This window comes from Myxine glutinosa, chromosome 8 (genome assembly GCF_964187855.1).
Source record: "Myxine glutinosa chromosome 8, kmMyxGlut1.1, whole genome shotgun sequence".
Lineage (NCBI taxonomy): Eukaryota > Metazoa > Chordata > Myxini > Myxiniformes > Myxinidae > Myxine > Myxine glutinosa.
Genome location: NC_136268.1, coordinates 10,688,486 through 10,711,319, shown reverse-complemented (window position 1 = coordinate 10,711,319; position 22,834 = coordinate 10,688,486). Strand labels below are relative to the sequence as shown.

Below are 22,834 nucleotides of genomic sequence, written 5' to 3'. Positions count from 1 at the left end.
CTCAGGACTTTTTTCATTGAGTCCAAAACAACATCAGCTTGATTGACAGGTTTAATCAAAAGACAGCATGTTGCACTTCACAAAGACATTATGTGTCTGTCTGTGAATCAAAATGAGGATGTACAACAAGTACAGATACATTCAAAGTACACCGCCCCCATGCCAAATAAATAAATAACATCCCACAGCGTGCGACATTACCTGGATCCTACAGCTTGCGACATTACCTGGATGACTTCGGCGCCCAGCGATGCTGCAGTGCAGAACCTGGAGACGGAATTGGGCCGGAAAGGTGTACAATCATTGATTCATGAATTGTGTAATAAAAATAAATAAATAATAATCGTAAAACAAGTACAGATACATTTTAATTGTTAATCGAACAAAATAAATAATTACTTGCGTGTGAAATAAATCGAAAATACCTTTTACAGCCAAATCACTTGGTCATTGGCACGTCCAAATATCAGCTTCCTGGCTCAAAAGGTGCCTGAGATAATGGCCAGAAGAGAAAGGAAATAAATAAGTACTTAATTAATCGTTAATAATTAAATAACTCATCAATTATTTGATTAATCAATAAATCAGAAATATCTTTTACAGCCAAATCACTTGGTCATTGGCATGTCCAAATATCAGCTTCCTAACTCAAAAGGTGCCTGAGATAATGGCCAGAAGAGAAAGGAAATAAATAAGTACTTAATTAATCGTTAATAATTAAATAACGAATAAATTATTTGATTAATCAATAAATCAAAAATACCTTTTACAGCCAAATCACTTGGTCATTGGCATGTCCAAATATCAGCTTCCTAGCGCAAAAGGTGCCTGAGATAATGGCCAGAAGAGAAAGGAAATAAATAAGTACTTAATTAATCGTTAATAATTAAATAACGAATAAATTAATTGATTAATCAATAAATCAAAAATACCTTTTACAGCCAAATCACTTGGTCATTGGCATGTCCAAATATCAGCTTCCTAACTCAAAAGGTGCCTGAGATAATGGCCAGAAGAGAAAGGAAATAAATAAGTACTTAATTAATTGTTAATAATTAAATAACTCATCAATTAATTGATTAATCAATAAATCAGAAATATCTTTTACAGCCAAATCACTTGGTCATTGGCATGTCCAAATATCAGCTTCCTAACTCAAAAGGTGCCTGACAAAATGGCCAGAAGAGAAAGGAAATAAATAAGTACTTAATTAATCGTTAATAATTAAATAACGAATAAATTAATTGATTAATCAATAAATCAAAAATACCTTTTACAGCCAAATCACTTGGTCATTGGCATGTCCAAATATCAGCTTCCTAGTGCAAAAGGTGCCTGAGATAATGGCCAGAAGAGAAAGGAAATAAATAAGTACTTAATTAATCGTTAATAATTAAATAACGAATCAATTAATTGATAAATCAATAAATCAAAAATATCTTTTACAGCCAAATCACTTGGTCATTGGCATGTCCAAATATCAGCTTCCTACCTCAAAATGTGCCTGAGATAATGGCCAGAAGAGAAGGGAAATGAATAAGAACTTAATTAATCAATAACAATGAAGTAACTAATCAATTAATTGATTAATAAAAAAAACAAAAAATACCGTTAATTCACCCCAGATCCACTTTTTTGAAATACCGACTTCTTTCCTGGAGGTCCTAGCAGTCCATGTGTTTTATACCTCTCCCACCCCCACCCCCTTCTCCTTCCCCACCCCCCTCCCCCTTCCCACGCCTCCTCCCCACAAGCCCTCTCCCTCCCACAGATCTCCCACTGCTCTCAAATGTTGTACTTGTGTGCTTCCCCCTCTCTCCCGATCTTGTTTCCCGCTCCCTTTATTGTATTTTTTTTATGTGTCTGTTTGTTTTTTTGTGATTAATTTTAGGTCTTACACGAGGCTCGATGTTGTGTAAAAAAAAAAAAAAAGTGACCATAGATGCAAATCCCCTTGAAATTCCAAATCAATCGGATGAAAACTGAGGATTTCAGAAATTAGAAAAAAGTTGTTGACCTTTGGCCTATGTTGACCTCTTGACCAATCTTTACCTCAAAAATAGTTGTTGGTTGAATTCAGTTAACTTGTATGTAAATCCCATTAAATTTTCAAGTGAATCAGATGAAAATTGAGGATTTTAGAAATTTGAAATTGTGGTTGCCCTTTGGCCTATGTTGACCTTTTGGCTGGAGCTGATCTCACAAATAGTTTGTGGTTGAATTTAGTTAGCCGATATGTAAATCCTATTCAAATTTCAAGTTAATCTGATGAAAATTGAGGATTTTAGAAATTTGAAAAGCGGTTGACCTTATGACAAATGTTGACCTAAAAAATAGTTGTTGGTTGAATTAAGTTGACTGACATGTAAATGACATTACAATTCCAAGTCAATCGGATGAAAATTGAGGATTTTTGAAATTTGAAAAAAGGTGGTTGACCTTTGGCCTATGTTGACCTTTTGACAAATGTTGACCTCAAAAATAGTTGTTGGTTGAATTCAGTTAAGTTATATGTAAATCCCATTAAATTTTCAAGTCAATCAGATGAAAATTGAGGATTTTAGAAATTTGAAATTGTGGTTGCCCTTTGGCCTATGTTGACCTTTTGGCCGAAGCTGATCTCGCAAATAGATTGTGGTTGAATTCAGTTCGCCGATATGTAAATCCCATTAAAATTCCAAGTCAATCGGATGAAAACTGAGAATTTTAGAAATTTGAAAAAAGTGGTTGACCTTTGGCATATGTTGACCTTTTGACCAATGTTTACGTCAAAAATAGTTGTTGGTTGAATTCAGTTAACTTATATGTAAATCCCATTAAATTTTCAAGTCAATCGGATGAAAACTGAGAAATTTGAAATTGTGGTTGCCCTTTGGCCTATGTTGACCTTTGGCCTAAGCTGGTCTCACAGATAGTTGTTGGTTGAATTCAGTTAACTTATATGTAAATCCCATTAAATTTTCAAGTCAATCGGATGAAAACTGAGAAATTTGAAATTGTGGTTGCCCTTTGGCCTATGTTGACCTTTGGCCTAAGCTGGTCTCACAGATAGTTGTTGGTTGAATTCAGTTAACTTATATGTAAATCCCATTAAATTTTCAAGTCAATCGGATGAAAACTGAGAAATTTGAAATTGTGGTTGCCCTTTGGCCTATGTTGACCTTTGGCCTAAGCTGGTCTCACAGATAGTTGGTGGTTGAATTCAGTTAGCCGATATGTAAATCCTATTCAAATTTCAAGTCAATCCGGCTCCAATGTTTGTTTTATTTTCGGAAGAGGTTTGTGTTTGTGGTTTTTTTCTTGGGAAGCCATTCTTTAAAGAAAGTTGTGGGGATGGTTCACGTGATCATCCCGACCTTGTTTCCCTACTTTTTGCAGGAACATCCCTCCATACATTGACATTTATTAAAATGTTTTTTTTTCTTCTTGTTTTGTGTTTTGATAAAATCGACGGTGACACGAAGTATTTTCTACAATCCAACTTTATACAATATCAGTTTCGCCCACATTCGCCATTGTTTGATGAATCCGATGACGGCACGTGGTTTCGGGTTTAATGTAAACAATCCAAACATCAGCATCATTTCCCTACCAACAACACACATCGAGTGGTTTCGGGTTTAATGTAAACAATTCAAACATCAGCATCATTTCCCTACCAACAACACACATCGAGTGGTTTCGGGTTTAATGTAAACAATTCAAACATCAGCATCATTTCCCTACCAACAACACACATCGAGTGGTTTCTGGTTTAATGTAAACAATTCAAACATCAGCATCATTTCCCTACCAACAACACACATCGAGTGGTTTCGGGTTTAATGTAAACAATTCAAACATCAGCATCATTTCCCTACCAACAACACACATCGAGTGGTTTCGGGTTTAATGTAAACAATCCAAACCTCAGCATCATTTCCCTACCAACAACACACATCGAGTGGTTTCGGGTTTAATGTAAACAATCCAAACCTCAGCATCATTTCCCTACCAACAACACACATAGAGTGGTTTCGGGTTTAATGTAAACAATCCAAACATCAGCATCATTTCCCTACCAACAACACACATCGAGTGGTTTCGGGTTTAATGTAAACAATCCAAACATCAGCATCATTTCCCTACCAACAACACACATCGAGTGGTTTCGGGTTTAATGTAAACAATCCAAACCTCAGCATCATTTCCCTACCAACAACACACATCGAGTGGTTTCGGGTTTAATGTAAACAATCCAAACATCAGCATCATTTCCCTACCAACAACACACATCGAGTGGTTTCGGGTTTAATGTAAACAATCCAAACATCAGCATCATTTCCCTACCAACAACACACATCGAGTGGTTTCGGGTTTAATGTAAACAATTCAAACATCAGCATCATTTCCCTACCAACAACACACATCGAGTGGTTTCGGGTTTAATGTAAACAATCCAAACATCAGCATCATTTCCCTACCAACAACACACATCGAGTGGTTTCGGGTTTAATGTAAACAATCCAAACATCAGCATCATTTCCCTACCAACAACACACATCGAGTGGTTTCGGGTTTAATGTAAACAATCCAAACATCAGCATCATTTCCCTACCAACAACACACATCGAGTGGTTTCGGGTTTAATGTAAACAATTCAAACATCAGCATCATTTCCCTACCAACAACACACATCGAGTGGTTTCGGGTTTAATGTAAACAATTCAAACATCAGCATCATTTCCCTACCAACAACACACATCGAGTGGTTTCGGGTTTAATGTAAACAATTCAAACATCAGTATCATTTCCCTACCAACAACACACATCGAGTGGTTTCAGGTTTAATGTAAACAATTCAAACATCAGCATCATTTCCCTACCAACAACATACATCGAGTGGTTTCGGGTTTAATGTAAACAATCCAAACATCAGCATCATTTCCCTACCAACAACACACATCGAGTGGTTTCGGGTTTAATGTAAACAATCCAAACCTCAGCATCATTTCCCTACCAACAACACACATCGAGTGGTTTCGGGTTTAATGTAAACAATCCAAACATCAGCATCATTTCCCTACCAACAACACACATCGAGTGGTTTCGGGTTTAATGTAAACAATCCAAACATCAGCATCATTTCCCTACCAACAACACACATCGAGTGGTTTCGGGTTTAATGTAAACAATCCAAACATCAGCATCATTTCCCTACCAACAACACACATCGAGTGGTTTCGGGTTTAATGTAAACAATTCAAACATCAGCATCATTTCCCTACCAACAACACACATCGAGTGGTTTCGGGTTTAATGTAAACAATCCAAACATCAGCATCATTTCCCTACCAACAACACACATCGAGTGGTTTCGGGTTTAATGTAAACAATTCAAACATCAGCATCATTTCCCTACCAACAACACACATCGAGTGGTTTCGGGTTTAATGTAAACAATCCAAACATCAGCATCATTTCCCTACCAACAACACACATCGAGTGGTTTCGGGTTTAATGTAAACAATCCAAACCTCAGCATCATTTCCCTACCAACAACACACATCGAGTGGTTTCTGGTTTAATGTAAACAATTCAAACCTCAGCATCATTTCCCTACCAACAACACACATCGAGTGGTTTCGGGTTTAATGTAAACAATTCAAACATCAGCATCATTTCCCTACCAACAACACACATCGAGTGGTTTCAGGTTTAATGTAAACAATTCAAACATCAGCATCATTTCCCTACCAACAACATACATCGAGTGGTTTCGGGTTTAATGTAAACAATCCAAACATCAGCATCATTTCCCTACCAACAACACACATCGAGTGGTTTCTGGTTTAATGTAAACAATCCAAACATCAGCATCATTTCCCTACCAACAACACACATCGAGTGGTTTCGGGTTTAATGTAAACAATCGAAACATCAGCATCATTTCCCTACCAACAACACACATCGAGTGGTTTCGGGTTTAATGTAAACAATCCAAACATCAGCATCATTTCCCTACCAACAACACACATCGAGTGGTTTCGGGTTTAATGTAAACAATCCAAACATCAGCATCATTTCCCTACCAACAACACACATCGAGTGGTTTCGGGTTTAATGTAAACAATTCAAACATCAGCATCATTTCCCTACCAACAACACACATCGAGTGGTTTCGGGTTTAATGTAAACAATTCAAACATCAGCATCATTTCCCTACCAACAACACACATCGAGTGGTTTCGGGTTTAATGTAAACAATCCAAACATCAGCATCATTTCCCTACCAACAACACACATCGAGTGGTTTCGGGTTTAATGTAAACAATCCAAACATCAGCATCATTTCCCTACCAACAACACACATCGAAGAACTAATAAAATTGCGAAGAAATGACGAACTTGTTTTTGCTAAGTACGTTAGCCAATCACGTTATCGAGAAGTCGTAAGCCCCGCCTTTAAACGCACCGATTGGCTCCGACCGAGCTTCTTCTGACTGTTCTCGTCTGTGATTGGTTAAACATATTAAATCCCCGCCCCTCGATCCTTCACGGCGGAAATGTCCCTTTAAATAAATGGGTCGAAGCGTTCGACGCATTCGCTCTTTGTTTTTTTGCTGCTATTGTTTCCCTCGGTGTTCTTATTGTAGTTTGAATCTTGGTTTTGATTCTAATTTTTAACTAAATTTCTTATGCATTCGACCTGTGAGCCATGAAGGCCTGGCCGTTGGTTCTCCCCGCGCTGCTGCTCGTCGTGTCCGTGCACCGAAGCTGTGCGGCCGTGCTCGGTGAGTGAACGTAATTTTGCACATTTATGCTGTGAGAAGCACCACTCGTGCCGTGAGAAGCACCACTCGTGCCGTGAGAAGCACCACTCGTGCGGCGGCGACAGCTGTGGTCGGTCCACGTGGGGTGGCATCGCTCGCTGGGGAGGGACGTCCATTGAGGACGCTGGGACGTGTCGGCGTCCGATGTTGTTTACTCCGTTCCGATCCTTATACAGATGGGTGGATGTTGGGTCCTGTCCGGGGGGGGGGTGTGGAGGGGTTATTAAGGGGCTGAAAACGAGCCGCGGTGCTGCGGTTTGTCCAGGGACTTTTTCTTTCACTTCACTTATTTATTTTAAAAAAAATTGGAGGGGTGGACGGAGGGGGTGTGGAGGCGGGGGGGGGGGGGGATTCAATCCCCAACCGACTTGGTTATGATGTCATTATACTGATTAGGTTAGGTGTGTGTCTGCATGGCGGGGTCCAGGGACTTTCCCTTTCGCTTCATTTATTTATTTTAAAAAAAAAAATTGGAGGAGGAGGGTGGGGGGTTCAATCCCCATCCGACTTGGTTATGATGTCATTATACTGATTAAGTTAGGTTTTTTTTTGTTTGTTTTTTGCATCTTAACCGATTTAGGATGAACTATCCCTCTATCTTAACCCTAAAGTGTTCTTTTTTTTTTTGCTCTGATTTTCATGAACTAGAATGTCACGTGATTGATCACACATGCCCTATTCATGAAGTAATGGATTCCCAGGGGGGCTGGTGGGGGAGTTCAGTTTATCCTTGAAGAATTGAACATTTCCCATAAAGAGCCTCTCGAATTCGTGTGTGGGATCGTGTCTTCTCCCCCCTCTCCCTCGATCTGTGATGCCCTCTGTACCGCTTCCTCTCCCTCCTTGTGGCATCACGAGCAAACAAAGGGCAGATGGCCAGCTAAGGCCATGCTCATCGTTGAGGTTGTGCTGAGAGAATGGGCAGAAGGCCAGGAACGAGGGAGGATACGTGGCCATGGAACCGATGTGTATTCATGGCATTGGGGGAGTTTGGGGGGTCGAATGCTTAATGTTGGTGGACTTCACTCCCTTATTGGTTCAGGTAATGAAAAATTGTTTCGCATTTGCTGACGGGCACCACAAAGTTTATGAAATGATGGAAGATCGATTGGACAAATCTAGTGTTTGAAAGGTCATGAGTCGAGATGGATTAATTTTATTAATACTTTATTATTTTGTGTGGACATGATTAACAACAATTACCCTCGAACCGAAACCCATCGGAAGATGCACATTAATTTATTTATTTTTCCCTTTTTGTATTCCAACTCCAGGGTAACTTTACCACGTGCTGCACTGCACCACGTTGCTGTGGATAGGTCGGTGTAGCGCTGGACCTTTGATTGCAACCTTTCCATTTCCATCGTCCGACATCACATTGATCCGTCTTGGACCAAATTTTCTGGACTATGCGGATATGGGATCTGACTTTTAAAATCGATCTTGTTTTGAACGAAGAAGCCCCCGCGATTCTCCTCCGCCTTCAGCAATTTTCGGTGCGCTCCAGTGGCTCCGGTCCTCCGAGGCTTTCCAACGCTGCCATTGGCCGTCTGCCATCCCCGGGTAGCTGTTTACTTGTACGTGATTGGCTCTGCGGCCTGCAGCTCGCTTCATGGTTTAGGATCTTTCCCTGGTCCCTCATAAAACCTTCCTTTATCCCGCTGCTTGTGGCCAAAAGGTCATGTCGAGAGAACGAGCCACCTGTCCGCAATTCTTGTATTTGACATGTCCGCAATCATGCAGTCCGCATTTCATGTCCGCAATTCTTGTACTTGTCCGCATCTGTCTGGGCCAAAGCTTGATCCTTTTTTAGAAGTGAATGTTATGGTTTTTATTTATTTATTTCTTCCTAGGAATCCAGTGTAGTGTAGCAGGGTCACGTCTCTGGTTGCTGTTGGTTGTGCGTCCAGTTCCAGGTGCACATTCTACATTAGCAGACTTCATTTTGCTTTTACATTACTTGCAAACTTATATTTGTAGACGATGTCCAAATGAGCATCGAATATGGGATTTTAATTTGCAATCCCAGATTCGTGACCTCGGTGCTCTGATGGGAACACCAAATTGGAGACGCGTCTTTGTTCAGTTTCACATGCCCTATGCTTGGATCCAAGTGTCGTTTTGTACACGATAGTTTGCATTCCACACGGTGACGTTGTTTGGGGGTGATCACATACAAGTTGCTGCTGAGAAAATTTGTTTCGAAGGGGAATCCCAACTGTGAACGTGCCAAAGTGTTTATTTGTAAGTATTCTTATAAAATGACAGGTACCTTTGTTTGCAATCTTCAACAGGTGCCTTTGTTTGCAATCTTCAACAGGTACCTTTGTTTGCAATCTTCAACAGGTACCTTTGTTTGCAATCTTCAACAGGTGCCTTTGTTTGCAATCTTCAACAGGTACCTTTGTTTGCAATCTTCAACAGGTACCTTTGTTTGCAATCTTCAACAGGTACCTTTGTTTGCAATCTTCAACAGGTACCTTTGTTTGCAATCTTCAACAGGTGCCTTTGTTTGCAATCTTCAACAGGTGCCTTTGTTTGCAATCTTCAACAGGTGCCTTTGTTTGCAATCTTCAACAGGTGCCTTTGTTTGCAATCTTCAACAGGTGCCTTTGTTTGCAATCTTCAACAGGTGCCTTTGTTTGCAATCTTCAACAGGTGCCTTTGTTTGCAATCTTCAACAGGTGCCTTTGTTTGCAATCTTCAACAGGTGCCTTTGTTTGCAATCTTCAACAGGTGCCTTTGTTTGCAATCTTCAACAGGTACCTTCGTTTGCAATCTTCAACAGGTACCTTTGTTTGCAATCTTCAACAGGTACCTTTGTTTGCAATCTTCAACAGGTACCTTTGTTTGCAATCTTCAACAGGTACCTTTGTTTGCAATCTTCAACAGGTACCTTTGTTTGCAATCTTCAACAGGTACCTTTGTTTGCAATCTTCAACAGGTACCTTTGTTTGCAATCTTCAACAGGTACCTTTGTTTGCAATCTTCAACAGGTACCTTTGTTTGCAATCTTCAACAGGTACCTTTGTTTGCAATCTTCAACAGGTACCTTTGTTTGCAATCTTCAACAGGTACCTTTGTTTGCAATCTTCAACAGGTACCTTTGTTTGCAATCTTCAACAGGTACCTTTGTTTGCAATCTTCAACAGGTACCTTTGTTTGCAATCTTCAACAGGTACCTTTGTTTGCAATCTTCAACAGGTACCTTCGTTTGCAATCTTCAACAGGTACCTTTGTTTGCAATCTTCAACAGGTACCTTTGTTTGCAATCTTCAACAGGTACCTTTGTTTGCAATCTTCAACAGGTACCTTTGTTTGCAATTTTCAACAGGTACCTTTGTTTGCAATCTTCAACAGGTACCTTTGTTTGCAATCTTCAACAGGTACCTTTGTTTGCAATCTTCAACAGGTACCTTTGTTTGCAATCTTCAACAGGTACCTTCGTTTGCAATCTTCAACAGGTACCTTTGTTTGCAATCTTCAACAGGTACCTTTGTTTGCAATCTTCAACAGGTACCTTTGTTTGCAATCTTCAACAGGTACCTTTGTTTGCAATCTTCAACAGGTACCTTTGTTTGCAATCTTCAACAGGTACCTTTGTTTGCAATCTTCAACAGGTACCTTTGTTTGCAATCTTTATCTGCTCTTGTTCTTCGACCTTTTACCCTAATACTAGGGCTGAAGCAACTTGTTGTTTATCCTTGATTACCTCCGCTACCAAAGGTTATGTTTATGCAGGTTATGTTTCCGCCACTGTTTCTTTGTCTGGTTGTTGTGAAAATCGAAGATTTTTCTAGTGTATTGGTTGGTCATGTGCATCAGTCTGTCTGTCATTCACCTACAGGTCACAGTTTTAAACTGATCTTCACGAAATGATAGCTGGTCACGAGGAAGAAGCCTGATTATTTTGAGGTCAAAAGGTCAACATAGGCTAAAGGTCACCAACTTTGTCAAATTTCTAAAAATCCTCAATTTTCATCCGATTTAATTAATTTGAGGATTTGCGCATCAGGTCACTAAATTCAACCACCAATTATTTTTGAGGGCAACAGAGGCCAAAGGTCAACAACTTTAAGGATTTTGCAAGTATCGTGCTGTGCACAACATGTATCTTGTTTTTGGTTGTGAACAGGATATGTCAAAGTTGTGGATTGATTTGAACGAAAGTTGGTGGAGAGGTTTGCTTTGTGACGAGGACAAAATGATTCATGTTGGTGAACATCTGGATGTGGATCTTCACCATTGAGGGCAAAAAACGATTATCTAGCACGACATCTCAAAGTTGTGGAGAGGTTGGGTGAAATTTGGTGTACATGTTGGGTGAAATTTGGTGTACATGTTGGGTATGTGACGATGAATAGGTGATTCCATTTTGGTGAAGATTCAAATCTGGATAGGAGTTTTTTTTTTAAATTATCATGTGATTCTTCACCATTGAGTGAGGGGGTCACAAATTTTATATATAGCACGGTATTTCAAAAGGTTGTGGACAACTTGTACAAAAACTTGGAGGAAGAGTTGGTTAGGTGACTCGGACAAACCGATTCGATTTTGGTTCAGGTACGAATCCAGATCCGGCCCATCATTGGGATACGAAACAAACTGTGCAGCCTGGTCTCCACCAGGTGCTCAGAGGTGTGCAGAGGTGTGCTCTCTGAGCGCCGTTATCGTTTTTATTATAATTATTATTTTTTATTTTTAATCTTTCTCCATCACATTTGTTGCTTGTCTCGCAGACCGTGAGCCCGATTTGAAAGGCGCAACAACGCAGTCGACCATCGACTCTCCATCCATTAACTTGACTCGTGGGACTACCATGCAGCCTAGGCCTGAACCAGACGTACAAGCACAGACCGTCTTGTCCTCAGAAAAACCGTCTTCACCGGGCCCAAGCTCAAAAAGCCAAACCCGGGGGCTAATCCCACTGCCTCCACGTCGTGGCAAACGTCGACGGAAGGACTTGGGCCTCCCGGGTAAGCTGACTGTGTGCAAACCCTACTAGCCGAGTTCCTACTACGCGGTGTTCATCCCATTGCAGGAAATCGGTGTCTTTTCAACAGTTTTTTCCTGTGCAGGTCAGGTGATGGGCTTCATTATGATGGGAATTATCATTTCTGCTGGTCTTGGAATCTCCTTGGCCTACTTGCATAAAAAGTGAGTTTCAGAATTTTGTTTCAGAATTTTGTTTCAGATTTTTGTTTCAGATTTTTGTTTCAGATTTTTGTTTCAGATTTTTGCTTCAGATTTTTGTTTCAGATTTTTGTTTCAGATTTTTGTTTCAGATTTTTGTTTCAGATTTTTGTTTCAGATTTTTGTTTCAGATTTTTGTTTCAGATTTTTGTTTCAGATTTTTTTCAGATTTTTGTTTCAGATTTTTGCTTCAGATTTTTGTTTCAGATTTTTGTTTCAGATTTTTGTTTCAGATTTTTGTTTCAGATTTTTGTTTCAGATTTTTGTTTCAGATTTTTGTTTCAGATTTTTGTTTCAGATTTTTGTTTCAGATTTTTGTTTCAGATTTTTGTTTCAGATTTTTGTTTCAGATTTTTGCTTCAGATTTTTGCTTCAGATTTTTGTTTCAGATTTTTGTTTCAGATTTTTGTTTCAGATTTTTGTTTCAGATTTTTGTTTCAGATTTTTGTTTCAGATTTTTGTTTCAGATTTTTGTTTCAGATTTTTTGTTTCAGATTTTTGCTTCAGATTTTTGTTTCAGATTTTTGTTTCAGATTTTTGTTTCAGATTTTTGTTTCAGATTTTTGTTTCAGATTTTTGTTTCAGATTTTTTGTTTCAGATTTTTTGTTTCAGATTTTTTGTTTCAGATTTTTTGTTTCAGATTTTTGTTCCAGGCGTTTGTTTGTTCCAGGCGTTTGTTTGTTCCAGGCGTTTGTTTGTTCCAGGCGTTTGTTTGTTTGTTCCAGGCGTTTGTTTGTTTGTTCCAGGCGTTTGTTTGTTTGTTCCAGGCGTTTGTTTGTTTGTTCCAGGCGTTTGTTTGTTTGTTCCAGGCGTTTGTTTGTTTGTTCCAGGCGTTTGTTTGTTTGTTCCAGGCGTTTGTTTGTTTGTTCCAGGCGTTTGTTTGTTTGTTCCAGGCGTTTGTTTGTTTGTTCCAGGCGTTTGTTTGTTTGTTCCAGGCGTTTGTTTGTTCCAGGCGTTTGTTTGTTCCAGGCGTTTGTTTGTTCCAGGCGTTTGTTTGTTTGTTCCAGGCGTTTGTTTGTTTGTTCCAGGCGTTTGTTTGTTTGTTCCAGGCGTTTGTTTGTTTGTTCCAGGCGTTTGTTTTTGTTCCAGGCGTTTGTTTGTTTGTTCCAGGCGTTTGTTTGTTTGTTCCAGGCGTTTGTTTGTTTGTTCCAGGCGTTTGTTTGTTTGTTCCAGGCGTTTGTTTGTTTGTTCCAGGCGTTTGTTTGTTTGTTCCAGGCGTTTGTTTGTTTGTTCCAGGCGTTTGTTTGTTTGTTCCAGGCGTTTGTTTGTTTGTTCCAGGCGTTTGTTTGTTTGTTCCAGGCGTTTGTTTGTTTGTTCCAGGCGTTTGTTTGTTTGTTCCAGGCGTTTGTTTGTTTGTTCCAGGCGTTTGTTTGTTTGTTCCAGGCGTTTGTTTGTTTGTTCCAGGCGTTTGTTTGTTTGTTCCAGGCGTTTGTTTGTTCCAGGCGTTTGTTTGTTCCAGGCGTTTGTTTGTTTGTTCCAGGCGTTTGTTTGTTCCAGGCGTTTGTTTGTTCCAGGCGTTTGTTTGTTCCAGGCGTTTGTTTGTTCCAGGCGTTTGTTTGTTCCAGGCGTTTGTTTGTTCCAGGCGTTTGTTTGTTTGTTCCAGGCGTTTGTTTGTTTGTTCCAGGCGTTTGTTTGTTTGTTCCAGGCGTTTGTTTGTTTGTTCCAGGCGTTTGTTTGATGTTTTTGATGTTTTAGATGTTTGTTTCAGATGTTTGTTTGTTTCAGATGTTTGTTTGTTTCAGATGTTTCATTCAGATGTTTGTTTCACATGTTTGTTTTACATGTTTGTTTCAGATGTTTCAGATGTTTGTGGTTGTGGTGGTGGTGGTGGTGGTGGTGGTGGTACACACAAAGCTTGGACTGTGAATTTTTGTTTTTGTCACAGATGGAAAAGGCTCCAAAAAGAGCAACATTTGAAGAAGCAGGAGAGTGAGCTAAAGCGCCTGCAAGGTGTAGGGATCTATGAAAATCCTGCCTGTGACGAGACTCGGGGACCCGGAAACTTGCCCGGTCAGTTTCCTGACCTGAAGCTGCAATTTCCAGAGGGTGAAATCCCCTTGGTATCCCACGATGTCAGCTGCTAGGATTGTTGGAGTTGAAACTGCGTTGTCCTCCTTCCTCCTTCCTCCATTTCTGCACAAAAATCCTCTCAGGCGCAGGTGCACGGTCCACCGTGCATATCACCTTGCATGCCTGAGTTCCCTGAACACCTGCTTTTTTGTTTGTCATCGAGGGCCTTGGGTAAAGGTTTTTGACCCTTCTTGTTCATAACCTGGACTTTATCTGCGAATGACTGTGCAGTTTCACCATTTGTTCCTTACTGATGGCTTTGATTTTTTTGACTGCATCTCATCATCCAAAGATTTTTGTAAATTTGTCTTGTTTTTGTACCTTTTCAAAAAATTACTTTGAAGGATGTTCCCACAGGTTTGGGGAAAGTAGCCGTAGCACTTCATTGATATACATACACACACACACACACACACACACACACACACACACACACACACACACACACACACACACACCAATCCATTGCTGCCACTGCCCTCCTCCACTATTATCCATCTCCTCTCATACCAGTGTTTGTGACTTGACATGTTCATTGTTGTATATAGTTTTTGTTGTTTTTTAAAAGTTTTTTTTTATTGTTCTGTTGACTTTTGGGCTTCCATTAAGTTGGAAACTGGATTTATTGAGAACTGTTATTTTTGCTGGAGCAAGAAGTATGTGACTGATCTTTTTTTTTTCTTTTTTTTTTTCTCACTTTGTACTATTGTGCCTCATGAACCGAGTGCACCTGGAGCTGCTGTGTACGGCCAGCACTTAAACTCTTCCTTGCCATGTTCCGTATCTTCCCATTTGCTCCACTTTTCTGGAGTTTTTTTTTTTTTTCTCCAAAACTTTAGAATGTTGCTTGCACACAATGTGTGTCTTCCATTTGTGCATTAAACTGTTTTCTTATTATTTGGTCTTTCATTGGGGGAGAGGAGGGTGGGTTACGAGTCCAGATGGAGGGTTAGACGTCTCGATTACATAGGTAAAGGTGATGGAATTTAACGCCCCATGTGCTGGAGTGAGTGTCCTTTGCTTATCTCATTCAAACCTTTCTCGTCACAGCCCATGTCCTTACCTCGTCTCCTTTCCTCGTTTACTAGAAACACCTGCAGCTAGGAGGACGGGAAGGTGGAGCAGCTGAGGAAAATGTAGCTTGTGCTGGGGGTCGTTTACCCACCTCCAGTGAAGCCACCTCTCCAACAAGGAGCAGTAACCCACTTCCATTGTGACGTGTGCAGGTACCATTGATGGTCCAAATTGACTCATTTCCTCGCTTGAGGTCATTATAATCGTTGGCCGATTACTACTCGGTGTAGCCCGATGGAGTCGAACCTTTTACTTTCCATTATAAATATGGAATATAAATGATTAAATGCAATTCTTTCAATTCTTAACAAATAATTCACCTTCGACCGGGACATGGAGTAATGTCCTTCCCTGCCGATGGGCCACTCGGTAGAGCACATACCTCCACCAGGCTGAACAGTTTGTTTTGTATCCACTGATAAGCCGGATCTGGATTCCTGGACCTGAACCAAAATCTGATCGGCTTGTTCTTGTCACCTAACCAATTCGTCCAAGTTTAGTTGTAACTCGTCCATACTTTAAAAAAAAAAAAGTATCACTTTTCGCCCGATCCCTCAATGGTGAAGAATCACTTAAGTTAAATAATTCTCGTTTCCCAATCCATATTCAGATCTTCAAAATCGATTCTTCCTTGTCACACACACAACCTAAGCGCCATGAGGGTAGTTTACTCTGCTTGATGGGGCTATACAAGACTCCTTTATTATTAGCCTCCACCAAAATCGAATATTCTTCCCTGTCACACACAACCTGTCCAACAAGTTTCGTCCAAATCCATCCATAACCTTTTGAGATATCCTGCTATATATCGTTTTTGGCCCAATCTCCCAATGGCGAAGAATCACTTAAAAAATTATACAAGCCGGATCACAATCCGGATCTTCACCAAAATCTAATCATTTCATATTGCCGCGTTCCTGGCGATTAAAATCTTTACCAGGAAGCAGATTAGCCGAGGAAGCTTTAACTCTGGGGTGACGATCAAATGCGGACTTCATATATGTGTGGGAAGAAAGGGGAGGGGAAGATGAAGGGTCTTACATGTCCGCCGGCAGTTCCCGAAACTGCGAAAAATAAACTCAAACAAAACGGGCTTAAAATGTACAAGGAAAATAAAAGGATTTATTAAAAGAAAATACCGATAAGAGAAACGCGACGGTAAAACTAAATTTCAATGGGATCCTTCACACCAGACTTATAACATAGACAAATGGGGAATAAAAGAGCTGGAAAATATGTGGGGTGTGGTTTAATTGTGGCACTCAACTCAAATCGGTGCCTTGTCGGTAATCGTCCAGGCCCCAGAGCGGTCTCGACGCGGCTACAGTGCTGGCGGGAAACCGCTCATCGTTTGGCGCGCGCGTGCGCAAAGCCAGGCTTCAATGCACAGTCCGCTCACTCCCAGCCCGGTGCGCGAAGCGAACGAGCAGGCGTGCGATTCGCTCTTCCAGCCGCGCATGTCTTCCTCGTCCTTGCGCGTCAAAGGATGGTGTCAGCAAGAGCGTCGAGAGGCAGGAACGTCGAGGGATAGAGGAAGATGCGAGAGGTCGTTGAGGGCAAGATGAAAGCGTGAAGGGCAAAAGGCAAGCGTGAGGGGCAAGAGGAAGAGAGAAAATGTCGGTCAGAGTCTTCTTTTATTCGTCAGGTCATGACGTCATCGGTGCTTCTCCTCCAATGCCCGCAGGCCAGCACTACATTGTTCAGCTCTCCACCAATCCACACGCAGTCCGCTTCTGACGTCATCGGTCATAACTTGCCAATCAGCGTGCTGCTTCCTCCTCGGCCTTCCTTCACAAACAACTCCCGCCCAACCACTGTCCTTCTCGGCGTGGCTCTCGGCCTGCTCGACCTCCGTGGTGATGTAGGTGGTGGTGTCCATCGGCAGTGCTCAGAACTGGCTTCCGGTTGGTTTTATTGTTATTATTTAATGCAGTTAATGGGAATTTCCTGTGCTACTGTCTATGGTGCGGTGCAAAAAGGGACAAAGGATAAATCACATAGGGAATGACGAACGGGGAATTACTTAACCTAATTCCTGAGCTAAATAACATGCCCTGCCTCCTCTTTACGGGGACAAATACAACTTCATCCGATATTCGGGCTAAACAGGTTCTCCACTTATTATATGGTGGTGGTTCTTCTTCCTCACGACAGTCGCATCATGCTACCTGCACAAATCTACCTGGTCTGAAGTCATCTCTACCCTACCGACATAACACAGCTCCTCCCCTCCCCCCCACCCCCCCCCCCCTGGAACAGTAGCCCCGCAAGGTTCATTGCGGATGCTACCATCTCAGTCTTACCACTTACCGACTCATACTTAATTAGTCTGTGAAATAAATCAGGAGGGCTGTGGGAAGTGAGCCGAGGGACTTAGTCACATGAAAAAGTAAGTACATCCCATGTAAAGTTTTGACTTTTTCAACATATTTCAACATACAGCTATTTGATCTTCATTTCAACAATATTGAGAGATAAAGGTGATATAATATAACAAATATCATGAAACATTTACATTTTGTAGTCCATTGTATAATTTAAATAAACATAAATGCAAATTTCGCATGTAGAAAAAGTAAGTACACCCCGACATTTATCACTACTTCAAATACCTAAAATTAGAATCAGGTGCACCAGCTCAGGTGCAAATGATTAGAACATCGTTAGAGAGGATCTTGGAGGAACCTGTCCTAATTAAACCTCAGACATTTAGTTTGGTTTGCCCTTTGTTGTTGAAGGGTGCAGCATCACCATGCCTAGATCAAAAGAGCTCTCTGATGCCTTCAGAAAGAAGGTTATAGATGCCTACGAGTCTAGGAAGGGATTTAAAAAGATCTCCAAACAATTTGAAATCAATCATTCGACTGTCCGGAAGATCATCTACAAATGAAGAAGATTCCAAACAACTGCCAACTTGCTCAGGCCAGGCCGCCCCAGCAAGTTCAGCCGGAGAGCAGACCGCAAGATGCTGAAAGAGGTCTCTAAGAACCCCAGAATGTCATCACGGGACCTACAGGTAGCTCTTGCCACTGTTGATGTCAAAGTGCACGAGTCTACCATTAGAAAGAGGCTGCACAAATTTGATCTACATGGGCGGTGTGCCAGGAGGAAACCTTTGCTGTGCAGAAAGAACATCAGGGCAAGACTAAAGTTTCCCAATGAACACCGAGGCAAAGACCAGCACTTCTGGAACAATGTGCTCTGGACAGATGAGTCAAAGGTAGAGCTATTTGGCCACAGTACCAGAAGACATGATTGGCGAAAACCAAAGACAGCATTTGACCACAAGAACCTGACACCAACTGTAAAACATGGTGGTGGAAATATTATGGTTTGGGGCAGCTTTGCTGCAACATGGCCTGGGCAGCGCACCATCATATAATCCACTATGAATTCTTCATTGTACCAGAGGGTGCCTGAGGATAATGTGAGGCCATCTGTCGAAAAGTTGAAGCTCATCTGAAGGTGGACCTTGCAACATGACAATAACCCTAAACATACCAGCAAATCCACCAAGGAATGGCTGAAAAGAAAGAATTGGAGGGTTCTGGAATGGCCAAGTCAATGCCCGGATCTAAATCCCATCGAGATGTTGTGGGGGGATTTGAAACGAGCTGTGCATGCAATTTTTTGTTGAATAAATTATTGCAAAGTCAATTTTTCATTGTTTTTTGTTCAATTAGATCACCTTTGTCTATAGATACTGTTTGAATGAAGATCAAATATTGATATGTCCACATATGTTAAAAAAGATTTTAAAAAACATTTCATGGGGTGTACTTACTTTTTCCATATGCGAAATTTGCATTTATGTTTATTTAAATTATACAATGGACTACAAAATGTAAATGTTTCATGATATTTGTTATATTATATCACCTTTATCTATCAATATTGTTGAAATGAAGATCAAATAGCTGTATGTTGAAATATGTTGAAAAAGTCTAAACTTTACATGGGGTGTACTTACTTTTTCACGTGACTGTACCTATCCTCCTTATCGTTCTACCCCCTTAAGCAATCATGGAAATTTTTACAATCATCAGAATCCTCATTCCTAACTTCTGGGGCAGGAAGAAAAAAAAAAATATGCAAACCTACCTTAACCACAAAACTTAACCATTGCAAGAATCCAAAAACATTTGTACAACCCCAATCTACAGACCGCGTCTCCCGGTGGATGCCGCAAGACTCCACGTTACCTGTGGGGCTATCCCAATGCACCCCAAATTTCCGCGGGCCCTGTCCTGGTGTTACAGGTGAGTGACATGGCTCGGTGGATTTCGCCCACATTCATTCAATACAAACCCATAACCACTCAAACACATTCCAGTAACCATCAAAATACAAAACCATTACAAAGGACGTATTTCACCCCCCCCCCCCCCCCTCCTGCAGGACCATTGCATAGATGTCATACACGTGTGTGCGTTTCAACTAGGCAGCGGGGAGGCACCGCACAAGCAAGATAGTGGGGGCGCTTCAGGCTGTGGTGCCCGCAGTTCTAAAACAAGTCGCCCGACTTGCGACTTCTTCTCACGTCCCCGTCCCCCCCTTTACTTCTTGGCCCCGTGACAGTCAAACAGCTCCTTACGCTGTCGCCCCGCCGGGGGAGGGGGGGGGGGAGAGGGGGCGGGGAGGGTCCACACACACCAGGCTCAGCCACCTCAGGCTTCCACACAGCCTCACGGATCGCCGTGAGTCTCATACCCCAGGGCGCCCAAACAGATCCCACCACCGACGGGCTCCCAATTTCCAGACACCACTGTCTGCCAGGGGTAATTACCACAGAGGGGGCGCAGTCATCGCTCCTCCAGAGCTTGATCTGTACGTGAGGACACACACACCTTCCCCACCCACAAAATCCACAAAAACATTTCCTCCCCCGCTGCCATTCAATTCTCAACCACATATTTCCAGAGAAGATGTCACCAAAAAGATTCTGCCATGGCTTGCTTCCATGTGAAATCCCCATTTACATTTACATTTCCAAACACATCACAATAATCACAATTTTCATCTCCACTCTCTTGACCACACAAAAAAACAATACCTCTACACATAAACAAACACCACCCACAAGACTCTTTGTGGCACACATTCCATCCCCTCACCAGCCATGCCATCACTCTCACCTACCCCCTACTCCAAATGATCGTGTCCCAATTTAAAAGCAAGTCCTTAAGCCTGGAACAGTGCACCTAAAAGTCACTTACCTCACCTTGGTGTGCAGGTAATTGCAGGTTGGTCGGATCCAAGAGTGCCATACACCCAACAGAATCCCAAATTTTATCCCATAGGGCCAATCCAATTTTTCCAAATTTCCTTTTATCCCACTGTACTGGCAAGTATATGGATCTGCCTCCTCCGGTGACCTGTACTACACTACTTTTGGCTATGACAGCTCCGCACCTCTACCGTGCAAGGGCCATCGGGACAAGCTGAGCAGTCGAACCGCCAACATGGCCCATGAGCGTCCATAAGGGTGCGACCCACCATCCAACCTTCGGCCCCCCTGCGAGGAACATGGCTGCACTAGCCCCAGCTGGCCAATGTGGTGAGCACCAGCTGCCAACTCCACCATCCCCCAAAACTTTGGCCCTGGGGGGAACGGTCGCAGTGCGTGGCATCCACATCACATTGCCTGCACCTCTCACATTCCCCAGTCCACACAACTGCAGCCCCCAGTGCCCATCCATACTTGACCACGCCAAGGTCCAGTCGACAGCCATGCTCCATCAGGGGACTCATCCCAGAAGACATGGTCCACACACCTCGGACACCCACAACACCACGTTGACATCCAGACTACCCAAATACATTACCACAATCCCGTGTCCCAAATATCGGCGCCATCGCCCCCGTAGCCAGTTGAAGGCTGTGTCCTGTTAACCTATAAATTTTATCCCAGCCTCCAACATTCTGATCTAACACACCTGGATCAATAATGGCGCCACTGTGCAGTGTCCACCATGGCATCACAAAATTCACTCTTAAATTTACATCTAACCCTCAAATTACCCATGCCAAATATGTTGCACAATTCACTAATTTCACCAAAGAAGGGTGCTTTTCCATACACCTGTCAGCCGAGCATGGCCCCATATGCTTGGCTCGTTACAAATCCCCGATTCCATCCCATGGCTCTTTTCCCAAGCCGAGAGTCCACAAATCACAGCGGACCATTTGTGGAAGATCATTCTCACACCATCATGTTCCACAGATGCTCTAATGGTTCTCCGGTGGGCTATAATCCATCCCTGTCCATGCGGATCGACCCGCGTCCATAGACCAGCACAGCATGGCAGGTCAAAACACGCTGGCTCTCCCAGAGTCTCAGGGAGAGGCTGTCAGGCCGCATGCCCAGGCGGTCACAACATCAGGCCCATGTTGGCCGTCCGTGGTGCCACCACCAAAGCATGACCTACAACACCTCTCCCTATTGGTCCTCATAATACACCATCCCAGGTACCTGTGAGAAACCACCTCGGACCCCCGAAGGTTTTAACCCACACCAGGGTCCGGTGACCCTGCCGGCCCGAAACACACGCTTGGGCGGCGCCCTGATGGATAAGGGATGACACACTCCAAACAGACCCCCCGTGGGGCCCAGGTCATACCATGACACCCATGGTTGGACCCCACGTCCAAATCCTGCCAGCGCAGCCCCCCAGCCGGCTGGCATAACCAAGTTTTGTAAGGGGCACATTTTCCTGGAGGCCGACCCCAATGACCACTCCTGGTCAAGGAGCAAGGGGTGCTATTTCTATGCAGCATGGTGTGCTATTTCTATGCAGCATGGTGTGCTATTTCTATGCAGCAAGGTGTGATATTTCTATGCAGCAAGGTGTGCTATTTCTATGCAGCATGGTGTGCTATTTCTATGCAGCAAGGTGTGCTATTTCTATGCAGCAAGGTGTGGTATTTCTCTGCAGCATGGTGTGGTATTTCTATGCAGCAAGTGTGGTATTTCTATGCAGCATGGTGTGGTATTTCTATGCAGCATGGTGTGCTATTTTTATGCAGCATGGTGTGCTATTTCTATGCAGCAAGGTGTGCTATTTCTATGCAGCAAGGTGTGGTATTTCTCTGCAGCATGGTGTGGTATCTCTATGCAGCAAGTGTGGTATTTCTATGCAGCATGGTGTGGTATTTCTATGCAGCATGGTGTGCTATTTCTATGCAGCATGGTGTGCTATTTCTATGCAGCAAGGTGTGCTATTTCTCTGCAGCATGGTGTGGTATTTCTCTGCAGCATGGTGTGCTATTTCTATGCAGCATGGTGTGCTATTTCTATGCAGCATGGTGTGCTATTTCTATATTTCTATATTTCTATATATAATAATATATAGAATTTCTATATATAGAATATATAGAATAATCCCTGCTCTAGCAGGGAAAATGGCCTTAAAATGCATGTTGTTGTTGTTGTTGTTGTTGTTGTTGTATATAATAAACAGGGAACATGTATGGACATTAACATTAAACAAATGGATTATGAGGACCATCATGACCCAGTGAAATATCACGGTTTTTATTTTATATACTAGCATGACTCGGCGCGCTCCGCACGCCTCACCACACGTCGTTTCAGAGGGGTAGGCATCTTTGACCATTTCGGTGTATTTTGGGTCTTCATGGTGTTTTGGGTCTTCAGGGCCATTTGGGTCTTCAGGGTCTTTTG

General features: G+C 42.2%; 1 protein-coding gene across 1 annotated transcript; it reads left to right on the top strand.

The window, feature by feature from the left end:
* Positions 1 to 6,531: 6,531 nt before the first annotated feature.
* PIK3IP1 (phosphoinositide-3-kinase interacting protein 1) lies at positions 6,532 to 14,973 on the top strand. Its single transcript, XM_068123918.2, has 4 exons — positions 6,532 to 6,773; positions 11,552 to 11,788; positions 11,891 to 11,969; positions 13,892 to 14,973. The coding sequence occupies exons 1-4, from the start codon at positions 6,698 to 6,700 to the stop codon at positions 14,088 to 14,090; spliced, it is 591 nt and encodes a 196-aa protein (XP_067980019.2). The 5' UTR covers positions 6,532 to 6,697; the 3' UTR covers positions 14,091 to 14,973.
* The last annotated feature ends 7,861 nt before the right edge of the window (positions 14,974 to 22,834 follow it).